General features: G+C 30.7%; 1 protein-coding gene across 1 annotated transcript; it reads right to left on the minus strand.

Annotated features, from left to right (window-relative positions):
* Nucleotides 1-1,685: 1,685 nt before the first annotated feature.
* On the minus strand, nt 1,686-22,513 carry LOC145246723 (guanine nucleotide exchange factor MSS4-like). Its single transcript, XM_080108472.1, has 2 exons — nt 22,222-22,513; nt 1,686-2,461 (listed from the first exon to the last, which is right to left on the minus strand). Exons 1-2 carry the CDS (start codon nt 22,402-22,404, stop codon nt 2,195-2,197), a joined length of 450 nt encoding a protein of 149 aa, XP_079964598.1. The 5' UTR covers nt 22,405-22,513; the 3' UTR covers nt 1,686-2,194.
* Nucleotides 22,514-22,720: the final 207 nt, after the last annotated feature.

Consider the following 22,720-nt stretch of genomic DNA (forward strand, 5'->3'; position numbering starts at 1 on the left):
GTACAGCGCCTTATCTTATGCATAAACTCCACAATGCATCTGGATGTCTCCAACATTAACAAGTACAGTAGACTGTGGAAGACCTGACCATATGCATAAGAAGCGATATGACGATAAGCAACCTGTCATATTGAAAGAATGGATAATTCTTGGATTTGTAGATATAGCAAGGTCAGTTCGTGGGAGAAGTCCAAGACAGACATGAGAGGAAGTAATACAAGTGAGCTTTAAAGAAAAGGGAGTTAAATAAACACCTCACTAGATATAGTTTAGTTTGGAAGTAAATTTATAAAAGCCATCCAATGCATGCCAGTATGGAAAACTGATGCTAAACTGAAGCTATACCATATTTCTTTTAGTCAGTCTGCCTGTCTGTCCATTCAACTTTTCTTTGGAAACTACTAGGATGATTTAGCTAAAATTTTGCATGGACCTTTGTTATGATAAGGTGCAGTGAACCAAGTATTATAGCATCTGTTCAGTGCAGAATTAGGGAGTAGTATTTAATGTAAAAATGCGCACAACTTTAACCACATTTAACCATCAATTTGGAGTAAAATCACTCATTCTACATCAACAGGCTATAACTTTTACCTGTTTTTTAATGGGTTAAAATCTAGTTATTAATAATCTGCACAAAAAGATTGTTTCTAATTTATGCATGCAACTATAATGAAAAATAAATTTGTATAAAATTAATTATATAAAAAAAATTGGTTGTGTTTAATTATATGAAAGTTTGTACAAAATATGCCAGATAAAATAAGAGAACTTCTGGATATATTTATCAGTTGAAAATATTGGTATACATAAAAAATTATGGAAAATTATCAAGTAGCATCTTAAATTAATTTCCTTTTTAAGACTTTAAACTTCCAATGACAAGCATGCGCATAATTTTTAGATTAGAAGGGAGATAATTTTCTATAAGCTGGCTTGATCTGAATGTCATGTGGACATTTATAAAAATTCAAATAGTAAATTAATTTTATTTTTTTTATTAACATACTCAACTTTCCATAATTTTTGGTTTACAGTAATATTTTCAACTGATAAGCAAGTAGAGACGATCTCTTTTATAATTTTAATTTATTAAAAGGAAATTATCTTTAAAAATTAATTTTCAATTAAGTTACATATTTATACATATTTACAATTGGATCAAGAGAGTTAAATGTGACCCTGAATTGCAAAGTTTAATTGCTGAAATGGAATTTTACAAAAAAAGGTTCAAAACATTTTATGAAAAAATTATAATAAAGTTACTGCTTTATATCTTTTTAATGTCCATATTTTACAACCATTCAACTTTTCAAGATGAAAAAAATCTGGTTCTTACCTAGAATTCACTATATTAACAAAATAAAAATAAAAGAAATCTGTACAATATCTGTACCTATAACAAAAAAATATATATATATATATATATATATATATATATATATATATATTCCAATATTCGTGTAAATTGATCAAATAGTCTTATTTTTTTTTATAAAGAAAATGATTCTAAGTAATTAATGTGACTTTATAAGCATTACAACATAAATCTCGTAAGTATTATTGAATTATCTCTTGTTTCTTGAGAGATTTTTCAAAATGGAGGATGGGATAATCACTTTTCGGATACTCGTAAAATTTGATTTTATTATTTAAAAATGAAACTACCTGATAAATTTATGTTATTTTTGGAATATGATATTTCCATTTCTTCACAAATAGGTACATCATACGGATTTTTCTTTATTTTTTATGAGTTTTTGTAAATTTTAGACAAGAATTAGAAATTTAAAAAAAAAAATCATTTTTGGTAATTAGAAATAAAAATTGGTTCTTTAATTATGCCACTGCCAACTTGTTTTCATCTTATCACGAATTTGGATGTTTTCAAGTTTTTTTGTTTTTTTTATTTGACTCTCCCCTTTGTTGAAACTTTGTTTCTTTTTGTTTTGCTTTCATTTTGTTTTAAATTTTCATTTTAATTAAATGAAAGTGAGGACAAGGTTTCCAGCAGTATTTGATATATTTGTTATGGAAATTTAAAAGAAAAAATTGGGTGGCATTAAAAAGATTGTAAAATAAAAATACCCAGACTCAAATTTCCACTTTTTTTTTTTTTTCATAAAAAGCAAAAGACATTCTGCAATAAGACAAAAAGTTTGACAAAAATAATCAATAACTGACTGGTTATTGGTTAAGATTCGGAATGTTTCACTCGGTCCCAAGATAAATATGAAATCTTGCCACCATTGCTAAGGTCATGCCAACCTATTGGGCCAGATTCGCAGTCAGCACACACAAGGTATTTGATTGTCCCAACTGTGTTAGAAAATCCAATGTTTTCAAAAGCGTACATGTTTTCAATCATCCAGCAGTCATGTATCGTCTCCTCAGGTGCATCTTTATTGTCTTTTTCTGATTCAGGGTCACTTTTCTTTACTTTGTCAGAAGGAAGAGAAAACTACAATGAAAAAAAAAAAAATAGAGTCACTGTAGAAAAATGGCAAAATTAACAAATTCAGGGCTCTATGGACAAATTTATCTTTAGTTGACCTTTGACAACTAAATATTTTCGTTTACTAGCAAAACCCACATGATTTTTAGAATATGATATCTTCGTTCTGTGACGAGTATTGTTAACAGTAGTAACACACTTAATTATTAGGTTGATGAGAAAGTTCTTGCGTACTTTATAATTTTGATTTCGAATGATGTCTTTTCAAGTAAGTTTTCATTATAATAACTTTATCATTTTAAAGACCGTTATTCGCTCTATCCAATCGTTTAAATTACAATCGTTTTAAAACAATTATGTCTTTTCAGAACGTTAAATACAAGATGGAAAAAAAAGCAAATTTCCATAATTTTCTTATTTCAATTCAAGCTAGGCTGAAAAGCTGCTGAAACAGCTTGCAATATCAGCAAAGCATTTTGCTCAGAAATCACTACTGAACGCACAGCACAATAGTGGTTTAAGAAATTTTGTGCTAGCAATGAGAATCTTGAAGATGATGATCATAGTAATCAGTCATCGAATGTTCACAGCGATCAATTAAGAGCCTTAGTTAAAGCCAATCCAGTCATGATTACAAGCACTCGAGAGATTGGAAAGACAAAAATAAAAAAACTTTATAAATGGATGGGTGCCTCACAAATTGAACCACAATCAGAAGAAATACTGTCATCTTCCCGACCGTTTCTTGACTAGATTGTGACTGGTGATGAAAAGTGGGTTCTTTATGACAGCCAGCAACACTCAACATAGTGATTGGATGCTCCACGATACTCCCTGAAGCCAGAGTTGCACCAAAAGAAGGTCAAGCTGACTGTTTGGTGGTCTGCGACTGGTTTTATCCCTTAGTTTTTTGAATGATGACAAAATCATTATGGCGGGAATTACTGTCAACAAATGGATGAAATGCATCAGAAACTTTGACAACAACACCCCGCATCACTCAACAGAAAAGGCCGAATTTTCCTCCACGACAATGCCCGACTGCATGTTGCTAAACCGATCCTGTAGGAGTTGAACAAATTAGGCTACGAAACTCTGCCTCATCTGCCATACTCTCCAGATCTCTTACCTACTGACTATCAGTTTTTCGAGCATCTTGACAACTTTCTCTGTAGGAAATGCTTAAAAAACCTAAGCGATATCAAAAATGCTTTTAATGAATTCATCGGCACCGAAACGCAATATTTTAACATTACCGAGATAAATACACTTGTTTTGTGTTGGCAAAAGTGTGTTGATTCTGATGGTGCTTATTTCGATCAATAAATTTTTGTTTGAGCCGAGACATGTTCATCTAAATTTATAAGTTTAAAAACCGCAAGAACTTTCTTATCAACCTGATTATATATATATATATATATATATATATATATATATATATATATACACACACACACACACACATACTAGACGACCCGTTGAGTCAGTATGTTATATTAGCTATGGAATTAATGTATGAGCGTGACACTTGTGATGTAAAGAAAATATTTTTTTCTAACATAAACATTTCTATGAAAGTATATTAAAATGAAAAAAGAATATGGATAGATTTCTATGAGTTGTTCTGTTTCTAATTGTTTATTTTTTAAAAAATAAAACTTACAACCATTGAATTATAAGTGATTTGTGATACTTATAAGTAAATGTGCACTGAACAGATACCATAATACTTTAAGTTAAATTCAAATTTTGATATATCTTAATTTAAACGCAAAAAAAACAAAAAAAAAACAATTGGGATGCTGAAAACGTACACAGTAAAATAATACATCTTATTGCCGCGTTGATTATTTGTAACACAATTTAAAAAAACATTTTCGGAATTATTTATTTATGTTGGTAGTGTAGAAGAAAAAAATGGAGAATAAATTTAAAAAAAAAAAAGGAAGGCGGTGGGTAAATCGCCGTTGTAAAATGCTTTTATGGTTGTCAAAGAGTTAAAGTAGATGTAAGAAAATTGCGTTAAAATAACTTAAACGTAATACAGAAATGAACAATGTAAAAAAAAAAAAAAAAAGCAGAAAGTATTAACAATTGTTTATTTGGATAATTTAAAATTGAAAAAAAAAAAAAAATTGGGACGCTGAAAACATACACAGTAAAACAATACGGTTTATTGTCACGTTGATTATTTAGTATGATATACATCATATATATAAAACAGGTCGATGATTATACGTATTATTTGTAATCACGTTTTGCGTTTGCTTCCCATATCTTGAAGTTTTTTATTCAATAAATTTAAGATATTCGCTTTTCTAAGGACGTCCGTTTGTTCGAATAAAACCGGTCCAGCAATTCGTGTTTATTTGTTTACGCTGTTATGGGTTTATGTTTATGTATGCATGTACAACCGGAAGTTGTAAACCGGATGTTGGGTTACAACACCCGTTACAAGGTCATTTGAGTTTTATAATTTATATATATATATATATATATATATATTAGTAAGGGTAAAAGTTTTCTGAACTATCTCCATTCATTTCTAATTCTTGTAATCACACTAGCACTTACTCCACCCCGTGCTCCACTGATATCACCAATTTCTCAACACACTCAATAGTTTCACAATCTGGATTATGAGTTCTCATCCATCTCCATTGTTTTATGCTTCTTGCATACAAATTCTCTCAAACTATCCACAATTCCACTGCATTTGTGTACAGGTTCCACAGAAAATTGAATCACACTTGACTCGCTTTCCACAATCTGAGCAGAACAACTTTTTATAATAGTAAAAAAAAAAAAAAAAAAAAAGGTTCAATTCATTTGGAAAAAATTAAATGGTGCTTCAATTGGCATTTAGGGAAAGAGTGGTAGAAATTTACACACAAAAGGATACAGAAGCCGATCACCTGCCAAATTCATGTTGAATTGTTGGTGCATTTATTACTTTACTTGGAAGTATGGTACAAAGAGAAAGAAGAAACCTTGTAAGTTAGTGTTCCAATGATGCTGGATTAAAAGAACAGAGGGAAAAAATGATGATTTGGTTGGTTGTTTTTGTTTTATGGCATCTCAACCCTTTTCGGGTTATTTAATGCCGAATTCAAAGATTTTGAAGAAATTTTTTTTTAATAGAATATATTTATTGTTTTCACGCCAGTTTCTATTCAACCCATAGTTGGGACCCTAACAGATACTACCACTCCGGGTCAGAATGGATCTGGGAGCAATGGTAATTAAAGGGTGGCTCCACACTCCCCAAAGCCCACAAGCTGGGGCCTCACCACTGAATATAGTTTAAGGTCATATCCAGGACCCCCATTGAGGGACTTTTACCCTCTGCAGGGGCGCAGTCGGCGTATTCTAATGCCCCACCGACAGGGCCAAAAAATGATGATATACCAAGGTTTTATGTAAGACATGAAAAGAAACTGGAATCTTAGAAAGATCATCAGTAATTGTAGGATCAACCGGATTTGTGAAAAAGAATTTCAAAATCTACCCGGAAAATATACCTGGTGAACCAAGTGCAAGAGATGCAAACAATTACACTTATAGGGATAGTTAGAATCTTAAAAAGATCTCTCAGTTTGAATGAGATATCGGGTGAATTTCTGCATTTGATAGGATTCCCTATCCCCAGCTAGAACAAAATTTAAAAAAAAAAAATAAATTAAAAAAATAAAAAAGGTTAAGTGATTCTGACTGAGAATAATAAAATAAATAACTGCTGGCAAATAGGGCTTCAATACATTGCATTTCAGACATTTAAACTAGACAGAAACCAAAAGACAAGGTCATAGGTCACCTCCCCCACCCTTCTCATAGGGAGATTAACAGGTTTTAATCTACTAATCAATTAATCCTTCTTTTAGCCAAATTAATTACAATGAACAGGTATTGGATGTTCAACTGTCCATTTCAGGTGAATATAAATCTTTCGACAGTTAAGTAAAAGAAAATGCACTTCGTGGACATTTGATGTAATTACTTTTATGACAAAAGGTGCTTTCTTTTAATTGGCACATTTAACAACGATGACAATGGCTTTAGTTTTCAAGTAGAAAGACTAATCAGTGACAATCTTGTTATTTGTTTGATTTTTAAGAAGAGAAGAAAAGCCAAAAATGGAACAAACGGAAAATTCTGTAAGGAATAGAGGGAATTGAAGTTATAAACATTCTTTCGATATTTGTAGTCTGCATAAAACTTGATATTTTTGTTGTTTTCAACTTTTCTTGTCACTCAATCATTTGAGATCCCTAACACCACTCTGCAACTTTTAGTTTCAGGGGATATAGAGTTTGAAAATATGGAGACAGACATGTAGGCTCTTATATATAACAAAAAACGACAAAGTCTATATTCCAAATTTCAATATGTTGATCATCTTACCATTTATTCCTTAAAGTATGTTTGACACGCACAATTCTTAAAAGGAATAAATGGTAAGATGGTCAACATCTTGAAATTTGGAATGTAGACTACTGTCATTTATTTGTTATATGCTCTGTAATTACATTGAGCTTCTTAAATTGAAAGATTGGGATAAATAAAATATGAAATATAATTGAAGAAACCTATTTCCACAAACTTTATATAGGTGTGTATTTTTTTTTTTAAAAAAGATACATTAATGGGGATAGATACACACGTATTTACTCATTTTTGAAAAAGGTTTTTTTTATGGGTTACAATATTGCGTACAATTGTTGCAGCTCACAAAATTAGACAATGCTGTGAGCAATAAAAAAAAAACTTTTCAAAATGAGTAAATACTTGTGTATCTCTCCCTATTAATGTGGTGTATTCAAAAATATATATAGCTCTAATATTACACTATTGAGCTATCTAAATAAGTATGTCATGCTATTTATTCATATGTAATCACTGTCCTGTGATTAAATTACATCTAAACATTATATAGATATGTCAGTCCCTTCAAGAAACTTGTTTCTTATTCTTGAGCACTTTCAGTTGAATTAAGTGCGTCAATTTAGTTCTTATGCATAGATCATCATATAATGATTAGATCACTCTGACTGACATAAAAAAACATTTAAAAATGGAATGTTTAATTTCAATGTTATTTCACGCAGTTAACAGTAGCTGAATGGATACGGTCCTTCCTAATCAAGCCATAGATGGCTTGTGTCGCCGGGTTCGAATCTATCGACTGGTTAATTGTGACACCCGGCACTGAAGATTCCCGAAAGGATGAAACACTAGTGTCTGAAGGTATTTAATTATTATAGTAATTATATACACACACACACACACACACACACAGTTATATTTTAGAAAAAAGGATCCAACAGAGTGCACTATTATAAGGAAAACTTATAAAAATAAGAGTTATTTATATTTTTGTTTTCAGAAAGTTTTAGATGAGATAAGTCATCAGTACCATCGGTTTCAAACCTGATAATAGGGAACCATTTTAGGCCCCCATATCAAGCTCTCTTCAGCCAATATTCATCTATTTATAACCGGAAGTGGAAACATACACATACATTACAACATCCCATGCAAAGACTACATTTCAATTTTTAAATACAAATTTTTACTTTTAATTTTAAAATTGATTTTCAATTTTATATTTTAAATTTAATTTTAAATTTAGAGTTAATATTAATTTTAACTTGGATTTTAATTTTAATTTAATTTTAATAAATTTGTCCAATCTGATTAGTTTTTTTTAGAACAAAATTTGGAGGAGTATAATTAAAATTTATATAAGATAGGTTTCTTCAGACTATTTAAGAGATTTACACCTGACCCATATTAAATAAAAGGTGGTTGAAGGAGAATATAAGTATGTGTTATATAGTATATATGTAGAAAAAGAATAAAGTTAAAAAATAATTATCCATTCGAATTAGGCTTAAAAAATACTAGATTTAAAAGTTGTTTTTTTTTTGTAAAATCGATCAGTCCTTTAGAAAGTTATCTCTCTTAGACTAGTTTCGAAATTGAGTTAGGATAAAAACAATTCCGTTTAAGACTGGAAAATTTTTTTAAATTAATGAATTTAATAAACCATATTTTTTCATAGGTGACGTGATAAATAGTTCATATATATTAGAATTATAAATAACAGAAATATTTAAGTATATACAAGTTCTTTTTCTTGTTTTCTTTGGCAGCCAAAATATTAAATAAGCATTTTTTTTTTTTTTTTTAAGTTTTATCATTTGAAATTTAAGGCTTTTAAAAAAGACGAGATTTGCATGAAATCTTGTAATGTATGTGTATGTTGCCACTTTCAATTATAAACTGGTGAGTATCGACTAAAGAGAGCTTGATATAGGGACCTATTATCAGGTTTGAAACCAACAGTACCAATGACTCATCTAAACTTTCTGAAAATCTAATATATAAATCTCACTGTGTGTGTGTGTGTGTGTGTGCGCGCGTTTGTCTCCGTTTTTCAAATTGTGTCTTCTCCTAGACGGATGATCGTTGGACGGTGTGCAATAGCTCAAACGATTGCATTTTTGGTGCAAAATTTTATTAGGTGTTTAATCGCTAAAAATAATTGCTAAGGGCTTCAAAAAAAGGGTTCAAACTTGAAAGCAATGACACCTTAACGAGCATAGCACAATAGGGTCCTTTTATGCATGCGTACATAGAGTAAAAGAGAAATGTATTTATTAAGATATTTCACAACGTTCTTAAAGTGATTGTGTCTTTGGCACCACGGATAGCGTGACCGATTTATTAAGTGTTGCGGTTTCGATCTCCATCATTCCCCCCCTTTTTTTTTTTGTTTTTACACATTCTGATATTCTTCATTTTTAAATACTATGTAATAAATATACAAAAGAATGTTTTTGATTTACGTAACGAAAATGTCATAATCAAAATCAGCTTATTTATTACATTCCAAAAATCACGTAAATAGATCAAGTAATGGCATTTGTATTGGATTTACTCCTAAACTAATTAACCGATCATTATGAATATTATTTGTATATGTTCATATAGTTTTAGGTCTTGGATTCATTCCTAAATTAATTGACGGATCATTAGGAATTTTAAATATGTTTATATGATTATAGTTTTGTATGTGTTGGATCCACTCTTAAACTAATTAGCTGATCATTATAAATTTTAATTATGTGTATATGGTTATATATTTTAATGTATTGGATTCACTCCTAAACTAATTGACCGATTATTATGAATTTTAATCATGTGCATATGTTTATTTTTATGCATTGGATTCACTCCTAAACTAATTAACCGATCATTATGAATGATTAGTATGCATATATTGATTCTATATTTGTATTATTTGAATTCGCTCCTATACTAATTAACTCATTATAAATTTAATGTATTATATATGTTTGTATATTTGTATAGATGTCATATTCCAAAAATCACATACAATGATCATTTACTTTTTAATGTGTTTATGTGTACAAGAAATTCTATCAAAGTAATAAGGTACTTGTGTAGTATAGTACTCATATGTAAAAACAAAGAAAATATGACCTGTGACATATATAAAAGTTATTAAAACCGAAAATCATGTTTAATATTCAAGTAGTATGACTTACATATGAGAAATAAGGTGGTTCTTCACTATAGCACCCATATAAAAAAAAACAAATTCTTAACTCTGGCGTACAGAAAATTTAGCACAACAGAAAATTACATAATCGTATAGAGTTCTTTCATTTTTTAATTAGAAAAAAGGTACTTATACAGTATCCTACCCGAGAAATAAGGTACTTGTACAGTATAGTACCCATATGAAAAACAAAGGAAATCTTACCTGTGGCGTACATAAAAGTAATCCAAACTGAAAATTATGTAATATATTCGAGTAGTATGACATTTATATAAGAAATAAGGTGCTTCTTTTATATAGCACTCTAATATAAAAAACTCTGACCTATGACATACAGAAAAGTTTGCACAACTATGTAAAATCATTGAGTAGTTTCATCTATATATTAGAAAGAAGGTACTTGTACATTATCCTACCCAAGAAATAAGGTACTTGTGCAGTATAGTACTCATATGAAAAAACAAAGAAAATCCTACCTGTGATGTGCATAAAAGTTAGGAAAACCAAAAATCACACACACATATATATATATATATATATAGCATGACTTAACTGAGAAATAAGGTGCTTTTTCACTATAGCACCCAGATGAAAAACGAATTCCTACTCTAGACGCACAGAAAATTTAGCACAACAGAAAATTACTTAAAAGTATCGAGTTCTTTCATTTTTACATTAGGAAAAAATGTACTTCTACCGTATCCTACCCAGGAAATAAGGTACTTATACAGTGAAGCACCCATATGAAAAACAAATTCTTATCTGTGACGTACATAAGTTATCAAAATCGAAAATCATGTAATATATTCAAGTAGCATAACATTTATATGAAAAAAATGTAGTGCTTCTTCACTATAGCACTCTGATGTAAAAACAAACAAACTCGTACCCGTGACATACAGAAAATTATGTAAATAATTTTAAATGTGTTGCACATTACCTGCCCTAGGTAAGGAATTTTTTTCCACATACGTGCTGTAAGTTTTCTGTCCCAGGGAAGGTACAATTATTCCATACATATGTTGTGTAATACCCGTCCTAGGGTAGGTAAAATATTCTTTTGCTCAAGATGCCAAATGATACATAAACATAAAAACTTCCACAATTCTAAGAATAACAGGTATATTCAAAACTTTTCTCATTGTCTTATACGATCCCGAGCAACGCCAGGTGGCCTTGCTAGTATATATATAAGTAAAAGATGAATTATAAAAGTTACATAACTTTATTATAACATCAGAACAATAAAAAAAAACTAAGAGGAAGAAAAAAAAGGAAATAAATTCTTTAGGCCATGCTATTTCTAAGTTAAATGCTTCTCATTAGAAGAGAAGAGCCAGAATAATACAAAATGCAAATATAGATAAAAACTGGCTTAATAACAATTAGATTGGAAATGAGAATGCAGGAATAAGAAATTAATACTAAAAGTAGACATATAAAATATAAAGTATAAGGTAGATATATACACATATTTATTGAGATTTCACTTGCATTCAGCAGACGTCGGATGATAGTGTAGACACTAGAAGCACTGACTGTCAGCTCAAGAGTTGAATTTCAATCCTGGTTTGAAACGCTTGCTAGTCTAGCCAAACTGAAGAGCTGTGATACAGCAAAACAGTCTGGATGACTACATATAACATTATTAAATATTTTAAAGGAACTTATCTTAACAGTTCACTGCACTTTCATGGTAAGTGATCGTCAGAAGTGCATTTCCATCCTGCATGTCTATAAATTTGAATTTGAACTCAATTGGAATATTATTTCCATATTTTTCATAATCTATATGAATAAAGCAATAGATGTATGTACATGTGTGTGATAAAATATTTAATATTTGATAAACTCTTAAACTACTGGTCACATAACACTGAAATTAACAGGAAATAGTAATCATACATAAAAGATGGTTTATATAACAAGTAAAATCTTTGTTTGGATGAATAACACGTACAGGAAGATGAGTGAACAGTTTGCATTTTAATTTATGCAAACTGCTCATTTAAACTTCCTGATATATTTCTATTACTTTTGCGCATGCCCACATTAATCCATAGCATAAAGTGGTTTAATTTTAAATCTTTCTTATATATATTTCTTATAGCTAAAACAGTAGGGAACACGGCTGGAGCACTAAGTATTTTGGTTTCGATTCTAGCTGATAGCACCCAAGTCATTTTTTAAAAAACTTTTGTCATCAGTACTATATATTAGATACAATATTCAGTAGAGAATTGGCTCTGTAATAAATACAAAATCTGCATGAATTAAAATATATTTAAGCATATTTTTATAACCGAGCAAGGCTGGGTGCCCACTGCTAGTATATATATATATATATATATATATAATTTGTGTTTCTCAGTCTGTCTGTCCATTCCACTTTTTTCAGACATCTGGTTCAAATTTTGTACGGACTTTTAGGTGCAGCAAACTAAGTATTATGATATCTGATGTACAGTCAAGAAATAATATGGATTAATGCAAAAATAAGCACAAATTTAATGATATTCAGCCATTAATTTTGCATAAAGCTCTCATTATAAGTTAATAGGCTATAACTTTTTTCCGTTTTTAACAGGCAAGACCGTCTAATATATATATATACACACACACACACACACACTACCATCGAAAAGAGACGGTACTGACATAATAAACATTTGTTTGTGCATAACGAAACGGATCTGTAAAAAATGTACGGAAATTTTAACATGCTGGAGGAGCTGTTTTACATGAAAAAAATATTTGGATCTTGGAATGTAACGATATAGTTATTCTTTTACATGTGCTCTGTTGTAATATTTAACATACATTGAGCTTCTGAATAAAAAGGATTGGTATACAAAGAGTGAAATAACTGAAAAACATTTTACCCAAACACACACATACATACATACATACTATATATATATATATATATATAAAAGTGTCTGTACATTTCCTGACACAATAACCATCAATTTTTAGTCTACACACTCGAAATTTGATATACAAGGTACTGAGATTTGGGAAAATCTTTGTAATCCGTTTTCGGCCAGAAATTTAGCTGTTAAGGAGTCAAAGTTCAACGATTTGACCTTTGAGAACTCTACCAAACTACTCCGCCAATTTTGGGTATAAACAATTGAAATTTTAGATATAGGTTCCTTGGACATGGATCTAAATAACTTTATTTGAGCCCAAAACAATAAATCTTAAGGGGTCATAATAGGGGTCAAAGTTTAAAAATATTTTTACCGCTGCGGTCTCAACCAAATGACTCAGACAATTTCTGGTCTAAACATTTGAAATTTTACATAAAGGGTATTCAGAGATAGGGCAAGCTTTTTAATTGGTTTGGGTCGAAAATTTGAGCTACAAATATATAAATCTATGTATGTATGTTTGCATGTCTGCCTAAAACTTTCGACAAAGGCGACGGATTTTCACAAGATCAGTATCGTTTTGAAGCTCAACCCTTCAGATGACAAATACCGAAAAATTGGCTAAAAACATTTTATTCACCCTCAACTGGGCACTTTTCTTTAGGAAGGGGTCGCTTTTTTCGCCGATATTTTAGAAAGTCATCCCCTCTTTTCGATTGTCTAGCCTTAATTTAAACCTACACCACTTCCAGTTTGGCGGTGGTTGTAACAGCAAAGAAATCACGTTTTTTCCCCAGTTCTTTTCCTCCTTCACGATACAGGTTCGAGCCTGCCTTCCTACTACCACTTTTTTTTTTTTTTGCTCAACACACACTTACAAACACCCGGGCAACGCCGGGCACCCATGTTAGTATATATATATACTAGCAGTTCAACCTGGCTTTGCTCTGCCCCTATATACTGTTCATAACTTCATGTGAATATATATATATATTAAAAAGTTTGACTCATGTCCAGGTAACCTACATCTAAAATTTCAACTGCTTAGACCCAAAATTGGCAGAGGAGTTTGGTAGAGTTTGCTAAGGTCAATTCTTTCACCTTTGACCTCTTGGCGGCCAAATTTTCACCCAAAAACTGATTAAAAAGCTTGCTGCATGTCTGAAGATTCATTATGTAAAATGTCAAATGTTTAGACCCAAAATTGGCTAAATAGTTTGCTAGAGACCACAAAGGTAAAATCTTTTGAACTTTGACCTCTTGGCAGCCAAATTTTCAGCCAAAACCCATTAAAAAGCTTGCCCTATGTCTGAATACACTTTATGTAAAATTTCAAAAGTTTAGACCCAAAATTGACTGAATAATTTGGTAGAAACTGCAGAGGTCAATTTTTTTTTTAACTTTGACCCCAATTTTGACTCTTTAACGTTTGTTTTGGGCTCAAATCAAATTAAAATTTTGATCCATGTCCAAGTAACCTACATCTAAAATTTCAAGTGTTTAGACCCAAAATTGGCAGAGGAGTTTGGTAGAAGTTTCAAAGATCACATCATTGAACATTGACAGCCAAATTTCCGGCTGAAAAGCGATTAAAAAGATTTTCCCAAATCTCAATACCTCTTATGCCAAGTCTCGAGTCTGTAGACTGAGTAGTTTGGTAGGGAAATGTAGACACACAGACAATTTCACTTTTATAGAGATATATATTAGATGCAATATAAATAGATCTGAAGCATCAGTTAATGAAAATATGAAAAAACAGCTCGAAACCAAATTACAATGCGAGTGGTTATTGTTTTTATTATTTTATCTCTCCTATGAAAACTGGGTATTCAGTAATTTCTAAGCATCACTTGTGTTCTTTCCATTTGTTACTAGCAACCCATCGTCATTTTTAATGCACTTCTCTCCAACAATATCCATATTTACCTTTATCTGTTTAACTATGCTAAATATCCTGTTGCAGCATATCTAGAAACCTAGCTTGCTCAACCTCCACTTTTGCTTTATAGATTCTTACAGTCCTCTTTACCATCAGACACATTTTCCTTATCCATTAAACTTTTTCCCCACCGATTCCGTCGATTTCTGCTTTTCTTTGATACACTTCTCACCATCGTCCTTCCACTAACATTTCACCTTATATTTGGAGAATCTTTTGCCCACCAACAAGTCTGATCTGTTCAACTTTTTTTCAGTTGTTCTTCCACACTTTCTGAAACAAGCCTGGTAAACAAACACAAACCAAACCACTTTCACGTGTCTTCACATCTTTCATCCAGGGATAAAATTTCTTTTTACCTCATGAGCCATCTTTAATTCCATGTCACAAGTAACTGGTTTATGTTGTATCATAACATCACACAAGAGATTTGCATTTTTACTTTATCAACTTGTTGGTCCAAGGGGGGGGGGTAAAGTGTATTTTACTAAGAATTAGACAAAGGATTCATTTTTCAACTACTTTATATAATATAGCAAAGTTTTATAACATTAATAAAAAAAAAAATAAAAAAATGTAAAATGCAACATTATTGTAATTTTTCTTAGACAAAATATTCAAGTAACTGTAAGAAAATTTTTTTTTTCAACTACTTTAGTAAAATAGAGTTATCTCCCTTAGACCAAGGATTAAAATTCCAAATTGCCTTAAAAATCACATAAAACTTATCAAGGAGGATAAAAGACTAACTTATATTGCCTTTGGTAACATTTGTTATACATTTGTTGGTACTTATGCACTTATGTTACCATGCTGAAATAACAAAAGCTATTCTTAACATGAGGATGGGAGGGTGTCTTGTAATTATTCTGTACTTTCACCTAACAATTTAGTAAAAAAAAATATATCATAAAACTTGAATTTAACTTGAAAATACTATTATCCCATTTTCTGACCCTGGTGTCTAAGTTTTTGCAGTGGGAGAGAACTAAATATCAACTTGAAAATATTTAAAAAAAAAAAAAAATTTTTTTAAATAGCACGGTAACATAATTGCATAAGCATCCATTTGTTTTTTGACAAATTCATTTTGTTGTCTATACTGCAAAATCCCCAACAAAATTGAATTTAACTTGAAAATCCTATCGCCACTCCAAAAAATAAAAAATAAAAATAGCACAGTCTGTATTTTGCATAAGTATAGGCACAGCAAAAATGGAAGAAAAACCAATTTTTTTTTTTTTTTTTTTAATTAAAACCTATTAAAATCCATTATTCTTGAGCAACTTTTTTTTTTCCAGAAAAATAAAAGCCTCAATTTTATCATATGAAAAGAATAATATAAAACTTTTTCTATTATTTTTAATACAATTTTAAAATTTCCAAAAAACACCAAACACTGAATCAATTTTTTTTTTTTTTTTTTTGTTTAAATTAGATTTAGGATGATTTGCTATAAGAATATGCGAAAATATAACATAAGTACCTGAATTTCAAATAATTCCATTTTTTATCTCATTGTATAGATTTCGCGTGGCGAAATTAAAAAATCCAAAATCTAATGATAGTTTGGAGAAACTACGGTAGCCTTTACAGGAGTAAATGAAGTTCAATTAGTCCTGTAAATTTCCATTAATTTTTAATGTTTGCTTTGATGATTAAGTAAAGAATCAACTTCATAAGAGTTTAATTCTTTTTCATAAGCATTATATTTGTTGCCTACATAACCCCTGAAGTTAAGCAACATTGAGGCTGGCCAGTACCAGATAGGTGACCATTTTGGAAATGCTAGGCACGGTAGGTGTTGGAGACAACGCCTATACCTAGGTCATCTTGACCCTGTCTTGCCATCAGGACTAAGTGTTTCTGGATGACAGTAGATGCAAGTCCTCCACACTTTAAACTAAGTCAAGCCAAAGTCACAATGAAACGGAAAAAGGGTAGATAACAACTGTTTGTAAATACAAACAATTGTTTGTAGGCTTTATGGTTTACCATAGGTGAGGTAATATAACGTAACAACAAATTGCCAAAAGAAATTATCGATTTTCTTTTTTGGTATCGATTCTTCAAAGCATTTCCTATTTAATGATATATTAACAATATTGGGCCCACTAAAAGGAAATTAAATTTATTTTTAAAAGTAGTGATTTTCATCAAAATAAAAAAAATATATATTTTTTCTTTTTGGTAATCTGAAAGAATTACTATTAACAAATTCAATGAATTTCACACTTCAAACCACAAAAGATGAAAAATTGAACACATTCAAAATTCGAATTTTTAACCCTAAAATCAGACACATTCACAGCTATTTTTTTTTTTTTTTTGCTTTATCTACAATCCTCACCATTCCCACAATACAATATATTTTGTTCAGTTTCAGCTGATTATTTTAAGTATATTTTTAACCAGAAATAAAGAGGGGAGGGGTAGGCAAACTATACATATACATATATATATATATATATATATATATAATATCGATTATGAAAAAAAAAAAAAAAAGTACACTGTTAGAAAGTCCATTCTTCACTTAATAATTGGTGAAAAATTTTTATTGATTGGATAATTACTTGCTTTTTGGTAGATTTTTAAAGAGAGACTGTCAAAAAATGCTTACTTCCTCCTTCCATTTTGACCGTGCCAACCAGAGCCCTCCATGCTATATGAATTCATAAGTGAGTGAAAGTGTGCTGGTTGACCACCAGAAGACTTACGTTTAAGAATTTGGGATTAAATTGTTAGGTTAAAGTACAGAATAGTTATAAAATAGTCTCCTCTCCCCATGTTAAATAAATAAGTTTCTAAATAATTAACCCAAAAGCAGAATACATTCAACAACAAATACCGAGCTTCTTAAAGGTGGTCAACCAGCGTACTTTTACCCATAACTGTTACTGATCAAATTTTAGTATAAAAGAATACTAACCACAGAAAACATGCATGCCCTTGGTTTAACCTACTACTAACCCCAGTGTGGATGGCAATACAAGATATTTTTTTTTTTAGATGTATATGATGTGGGTGTAACAGGACCATCAAAAGTCATTTTCACACCCACTCAAAAGTAAATAATATTGTTTTATTTATGACATATCTATATTTTCAGTAGGAAAAAAAGGGTGCTTGTTGAGAGAGTAAACAGATCAATTTAAAAAAAAAAAAATGTCGTTTTAAGCAAAAACAATATGATATACTTAATTGTCATGTCGAAAATAGTAATATATCCAAAAATTACAAAATTTCAGTGTGTAGAACTGATTAAAATAAAGTCCATTACTATAGGAGAAAATGTTAAGTCAGCATTCAAATGTAATGTAAAATAAGGGTTCAGAGTTATGTCCTCTGTGTGTGTGAACTGTTTTCCGTCTACCTTAAAACATCTAAGAAAAATTCAATTTTACTCGGTTTTCCATAAAAATTACATTTAAATATAAATAATGATAAAATTTTACTTCAAGGCCCGTTTCACGTTCATATAGAAATATGTATATTTTTTTGTAGATGACGAATCTGTTAACTGTTTCCGTAGCAGAGAAATAGTTCTCTTGATATGACAAAATTACTTTTTAAAAAAAAATGGGTGATCACTTTTCAATGCAAATTTAACTTAAAATGAGCAACCACTTTCTGGCCACCTAGTGGGGGGGGGGGGCAATTTTGTTTGGTTATAGGCTAAAAGGTTTTTGTTTTTTTTCTGCTTTCATCTTTCAATAAAGATACGAGGAAATTGAAAAACAAAAATAAACAAAAATCTATATACAGATACATGTAATTCCTTATGTTATCAGTGGTGACCATTTGTATACACGCAAGTGCGCATATTTTTGACGCAAAGAAGTAGCTTTCCAGATATTAAGAAATGTAATTCTATATGTTATCAGGGGTGGCCAAGTCAAAGTTTTGTGGTTTAATATATGGAAAACTACTTGCTTCTTATCTTGCTCGGGGGGTCGGGAGCTCCGGGGAGGGGGTACCACATCTTACAACTTTTTATATACTTCCTAGATTATAATATCTCCAATTTACAAAAGGAGGTCGTCTCTATCTTTTATTTGAGTGACTTTTATCTTAAAATTCCCGCTATTCTGCCTTCTCGCATGTCTTTCATATAAAAAAAACAAAGGTATTTTCTGGCTTCGTGCCGGGAACATCCAGAAAGCAATTAGCTTTGATCACTGGGTGGAAAACCCCTCATATCAGACAATTATTATTCATTTGACACTTGAGAGCTGGGAACGGCCTCGTGGTGAAGAAAATAAATACCACGAGAGACTGGCCCCAGGCACTTTCATTTCTTTGCCGACTCCTGACCTAATTATCAGTGAGTCAACAGCTTTTCATTGACATCGCTAAATTTAAACACTTTTCACTTCCTTTGTCATCGTAGCACAGCGGTAAGATCTCAGGTTTTCCACTTTCGCATCACGGGTTCAAACCTGTCTGCCTACTGCCACTTTTTTTTTTCATTCTTTTACACCTCCAAAAAACCCCACAGCAGCCCTGCTAGTATTAAAAAAAAAAAATCCATTTGTCGACTATCTCAACAAACACGAAAAAAATGCATTATCAGAAAAAGAACGGAAATCAAAAGTCAGAAAATTGAATTTGCATAAAAACCAATGATATCTACTTAATTGTCAATTGATAATTAGTAACATATCACTGTATTACAGAAAACATGTACCTTCAACGATTTCACGATCAATTGGTCCATGCTCCGTTAGGTGTGTCAGAATTTTGGGGGAATTTGACACCCTTAACACAAAACTGCGAATATACAAAAGTCCCAATTTCTTCTTTTAAAGTGGGTTGTTTAATTTCTTTATGGAATATACTTCCAAAATAAACTATTAAAGTTTTTTAAAAAATAGAAATATTTTTTATTTAAAAAAAAAAACTTTATGAAGTGCATGTGCATGTTCATGCAGCCATTTTTTCTACGTAATCTATCAAAATTTAATGTGAAATTTTATGCTCTTTCCAAAAAACCGAATATAATATTTTAGACAAAGGTTTTTTGTTTTTTTTTAATTCCCCCCCCCCTCATTTGCAAATGTCTATTAAAAAGAAAATAATTTTCTCACCAAAGGTTTATATATCACAAATTGAAGATAAAAGATCAATAAATAAAATAATCTAATTTAAAACAAAAACAAAAGAATAGTTACGTGCAAATTTACCTGTAAAGTCAAAAGTTTAAAACCTTTTTTAAAAACCATGTTGATTTTTTTTTAAGTGAAACCTCATATTTTGAAAATATTGTCCTGTAAAAATTGGACACATACATCAATTTTTTCTATTTCAATCAATCTTAATTTTTTTTTTTTTAGATTTAAAAAAAAAAAAAAAAAAAAAAAAAAATTCATCGCATAAAGAAGAAATAAAATATTTAAAATCAAAAACTCGTGTAATTCTTTAAGAGAATAAAAAAAAAATGGAAAATTTGTCGGCGGGTTTGTGTATAAACTTAATTATTCAACTGATGAGTGAAATGTAATCATTTTTCAATTACGGTGACCCATTATGGACTAAATTGGTTGTTGACAGCAAACATGTCAGAAATTGAAAGGGGAGATCACTTCAAATGTTTGTTTCTTTATAGTTACTACCGGGATACTTTTGAAATATATTTGGTCTAATATGTTGTTTTTACGTTTTTGAAATAATTAATTATGGAGGTTTTTGGCCTTCATATTTTTCAACTGGAAGAAAGGCAACTCCGTTGTGAACCTCTCAAATGACAATTTAAAATCGCAGTCTTTTTGAATCCTTGCTTAAAAAATTATTTCATTTAAAAATTACATGGAATATAAAATATAAATATGGACAAATTCTTAACAATGAAGAATGGAAGCACCCATTGATTATTATTTTTTATAGGTAAGTGATTTTTTGGAATTTATATATATTTTTTATATTTGAAGTAAGTTAAAATTCGTTGAATTTCTTGAAATCTTTTTGAAAGAAAACTAATTAAAAAAAAATTGCATATTTTTCTAATAAACCTTTTATTATTTTAAAATATTGTCTTTGCTCCTTTTATTGAAAAACAAAATAGGGTTTAAATTACATTTTTCAAGTAGTTATAAGCTTCGAAAGACAGTGGATCTAATTATTCAAATTTTTATCACTCATTTTTAATGGCGAGATCTGCTCCGTTACGCCAACTGAATACGCCTCAACATTTTCTTTAAAAAATGACGACTTTTCGAGATTTTCGGGTATGTTGAAAACGAATATCGCAAGGTAAATTAGTGCAGACAAATAGTTTTTCGAGATATAAATACCTGTTTTATGCAATGCAATTTCTAGTAGTTTGAATTGGCCGCCATCTTTGTTGTTTCAATGAAATGGTTCAGTGAGCATGCGCAGACGAACCGTGAAATGAAAACGTTTATTCAACGTCATTTCTAAGTTCACCAAACAAACTACTTTCAAGAAAATTCGGTCACTGGTTGGTTGTCCAACCTGTTTATTCTGGAAGCCATTCTTAAAATGGGAAGATTGAAAATAAGAACATGTTTTTCGGAATAAACACCACTCCCCAGCCCCCTCATGTTAATAACGGCTTTCGGAATAAACACCCTCACTATGTTAAGAACGGCTTTCGGAAATTGCTCTGAAAAGAAACAAAAAAAAAACTGAGGTTTTGCCTCATTCATATGATGCCCGTTCAAACATGGCCGCCAGTGATTTACATTTACAAAATACACCTCGAAAACTATTAATCTGCGCTAATTTTCCCAGCAATATTCGTTTTCAGGATACCTGGAAATCTACAAAGTAGTCGATTTATCGAAAAATGATGAGGAGGCGCCCTAAGTTAGTATAATGGAGCATATTAACCTTTTTTTTTTTTTTTTTAAATGTAACAAGACAGACTAGCTAAATTCCTTTCTATCACGAGAACTATTTGGTTTATTATTTAAGTAAAGCTTACAATTTATTTCGAAAACTTTTCATTAATAATAATTTTCTGCTTCATTATTTTTCGTAATTTTTGATATTTTACTAATTTTGACATGACAATTAGGTATTGATTTTACTTGAAATTCAATATTTCGATTTTCGTTCATATTCTGGACAAGCGATGAAAATAAACTAACGGACCCACCCACAATTGATATTTAAGAAATTTGGGTACTAGTGCAGAGAGTGATCCGGACCTAAATAATAACGTTATTATTTTAAAAAGCCATTCTTAACATGGGGAGGGGAGGGTGTTTTGTACCTATTATATACTTCAACCTTACAATTGAATAAAAAAATATATCATAAAACTTTAATTAAACTTGGAAATACGATTTAAAAAATAGCGCGGATCACTCTCTGCTGCACTAGCACCGAAATTTGTGTTTACCTTTTTCCGAATGAATCCTCCATTTCCCGGAGTGAGGACCAGGCTTGGACAGCGAGTGCAATAAATTTTGTTTTTATTTTTACCATTCCCGTCTAATCTACTGTTGTATAAAGGAGAAGAAGGAAACGGTGGTTTTTCGTTGTGATCGCCATCATTGCTACACTTTTCGGCTTCTGCAGACATGGCGAACAAACAACTGGGATATTAGCAAGCAGATTGGGTCAGACCTTTAACAACGTGGTGCCTAATGAATGACAAAAGAATAACAACCAGCTACTCGTTTTGAGTATCACATTGTATTCAACTGCTGCATATTTATACAATTAGGTCTTCAAACGAACAGCAAACAAACAGGATTTTGTTCAAATGTTCTTTGATACGGGATCGTCGCGTCTGAAAAATTAATTTCTCTCTCCTTTTGCTTATGAGCACAAATAATTCATAATACTTAATTTTTACCTTTAAACTTTAATTGATACTTGTACAGTTTAATCAAGAC

Source organism: Euprymna scolopes, chromosome 24, assembly GCF_053919585.1.
Source record: "Euprymna scolopes isolate OS-2025 chromosome 24, ASM5391958v1, whole genome shotgun sequence".
NCBI lineage: Eukaryota > Metazoa > Mollusca > Cephalopoda > Sepiida > Sepiolidae > Euprymna > Euprymna scolopes.

Bases quoted from the DNA above. Each gene is read 5' to 3' on its own strand.
- LOC145246723 (XM_080108472.1), bottom strand. From the start codon at position 22,404: ATGTCTGCAGAAGCCGAAAAGTGTAGCAATGATGGCGATCACAACGAA. The intron at 2,462-22,221 runs GTAAACACAAAT...TTTTCATTGTAG, and splicing joins GAGGATTCATTCGGAAAAAG to TTTTCTCTTCCTTCTGACAA.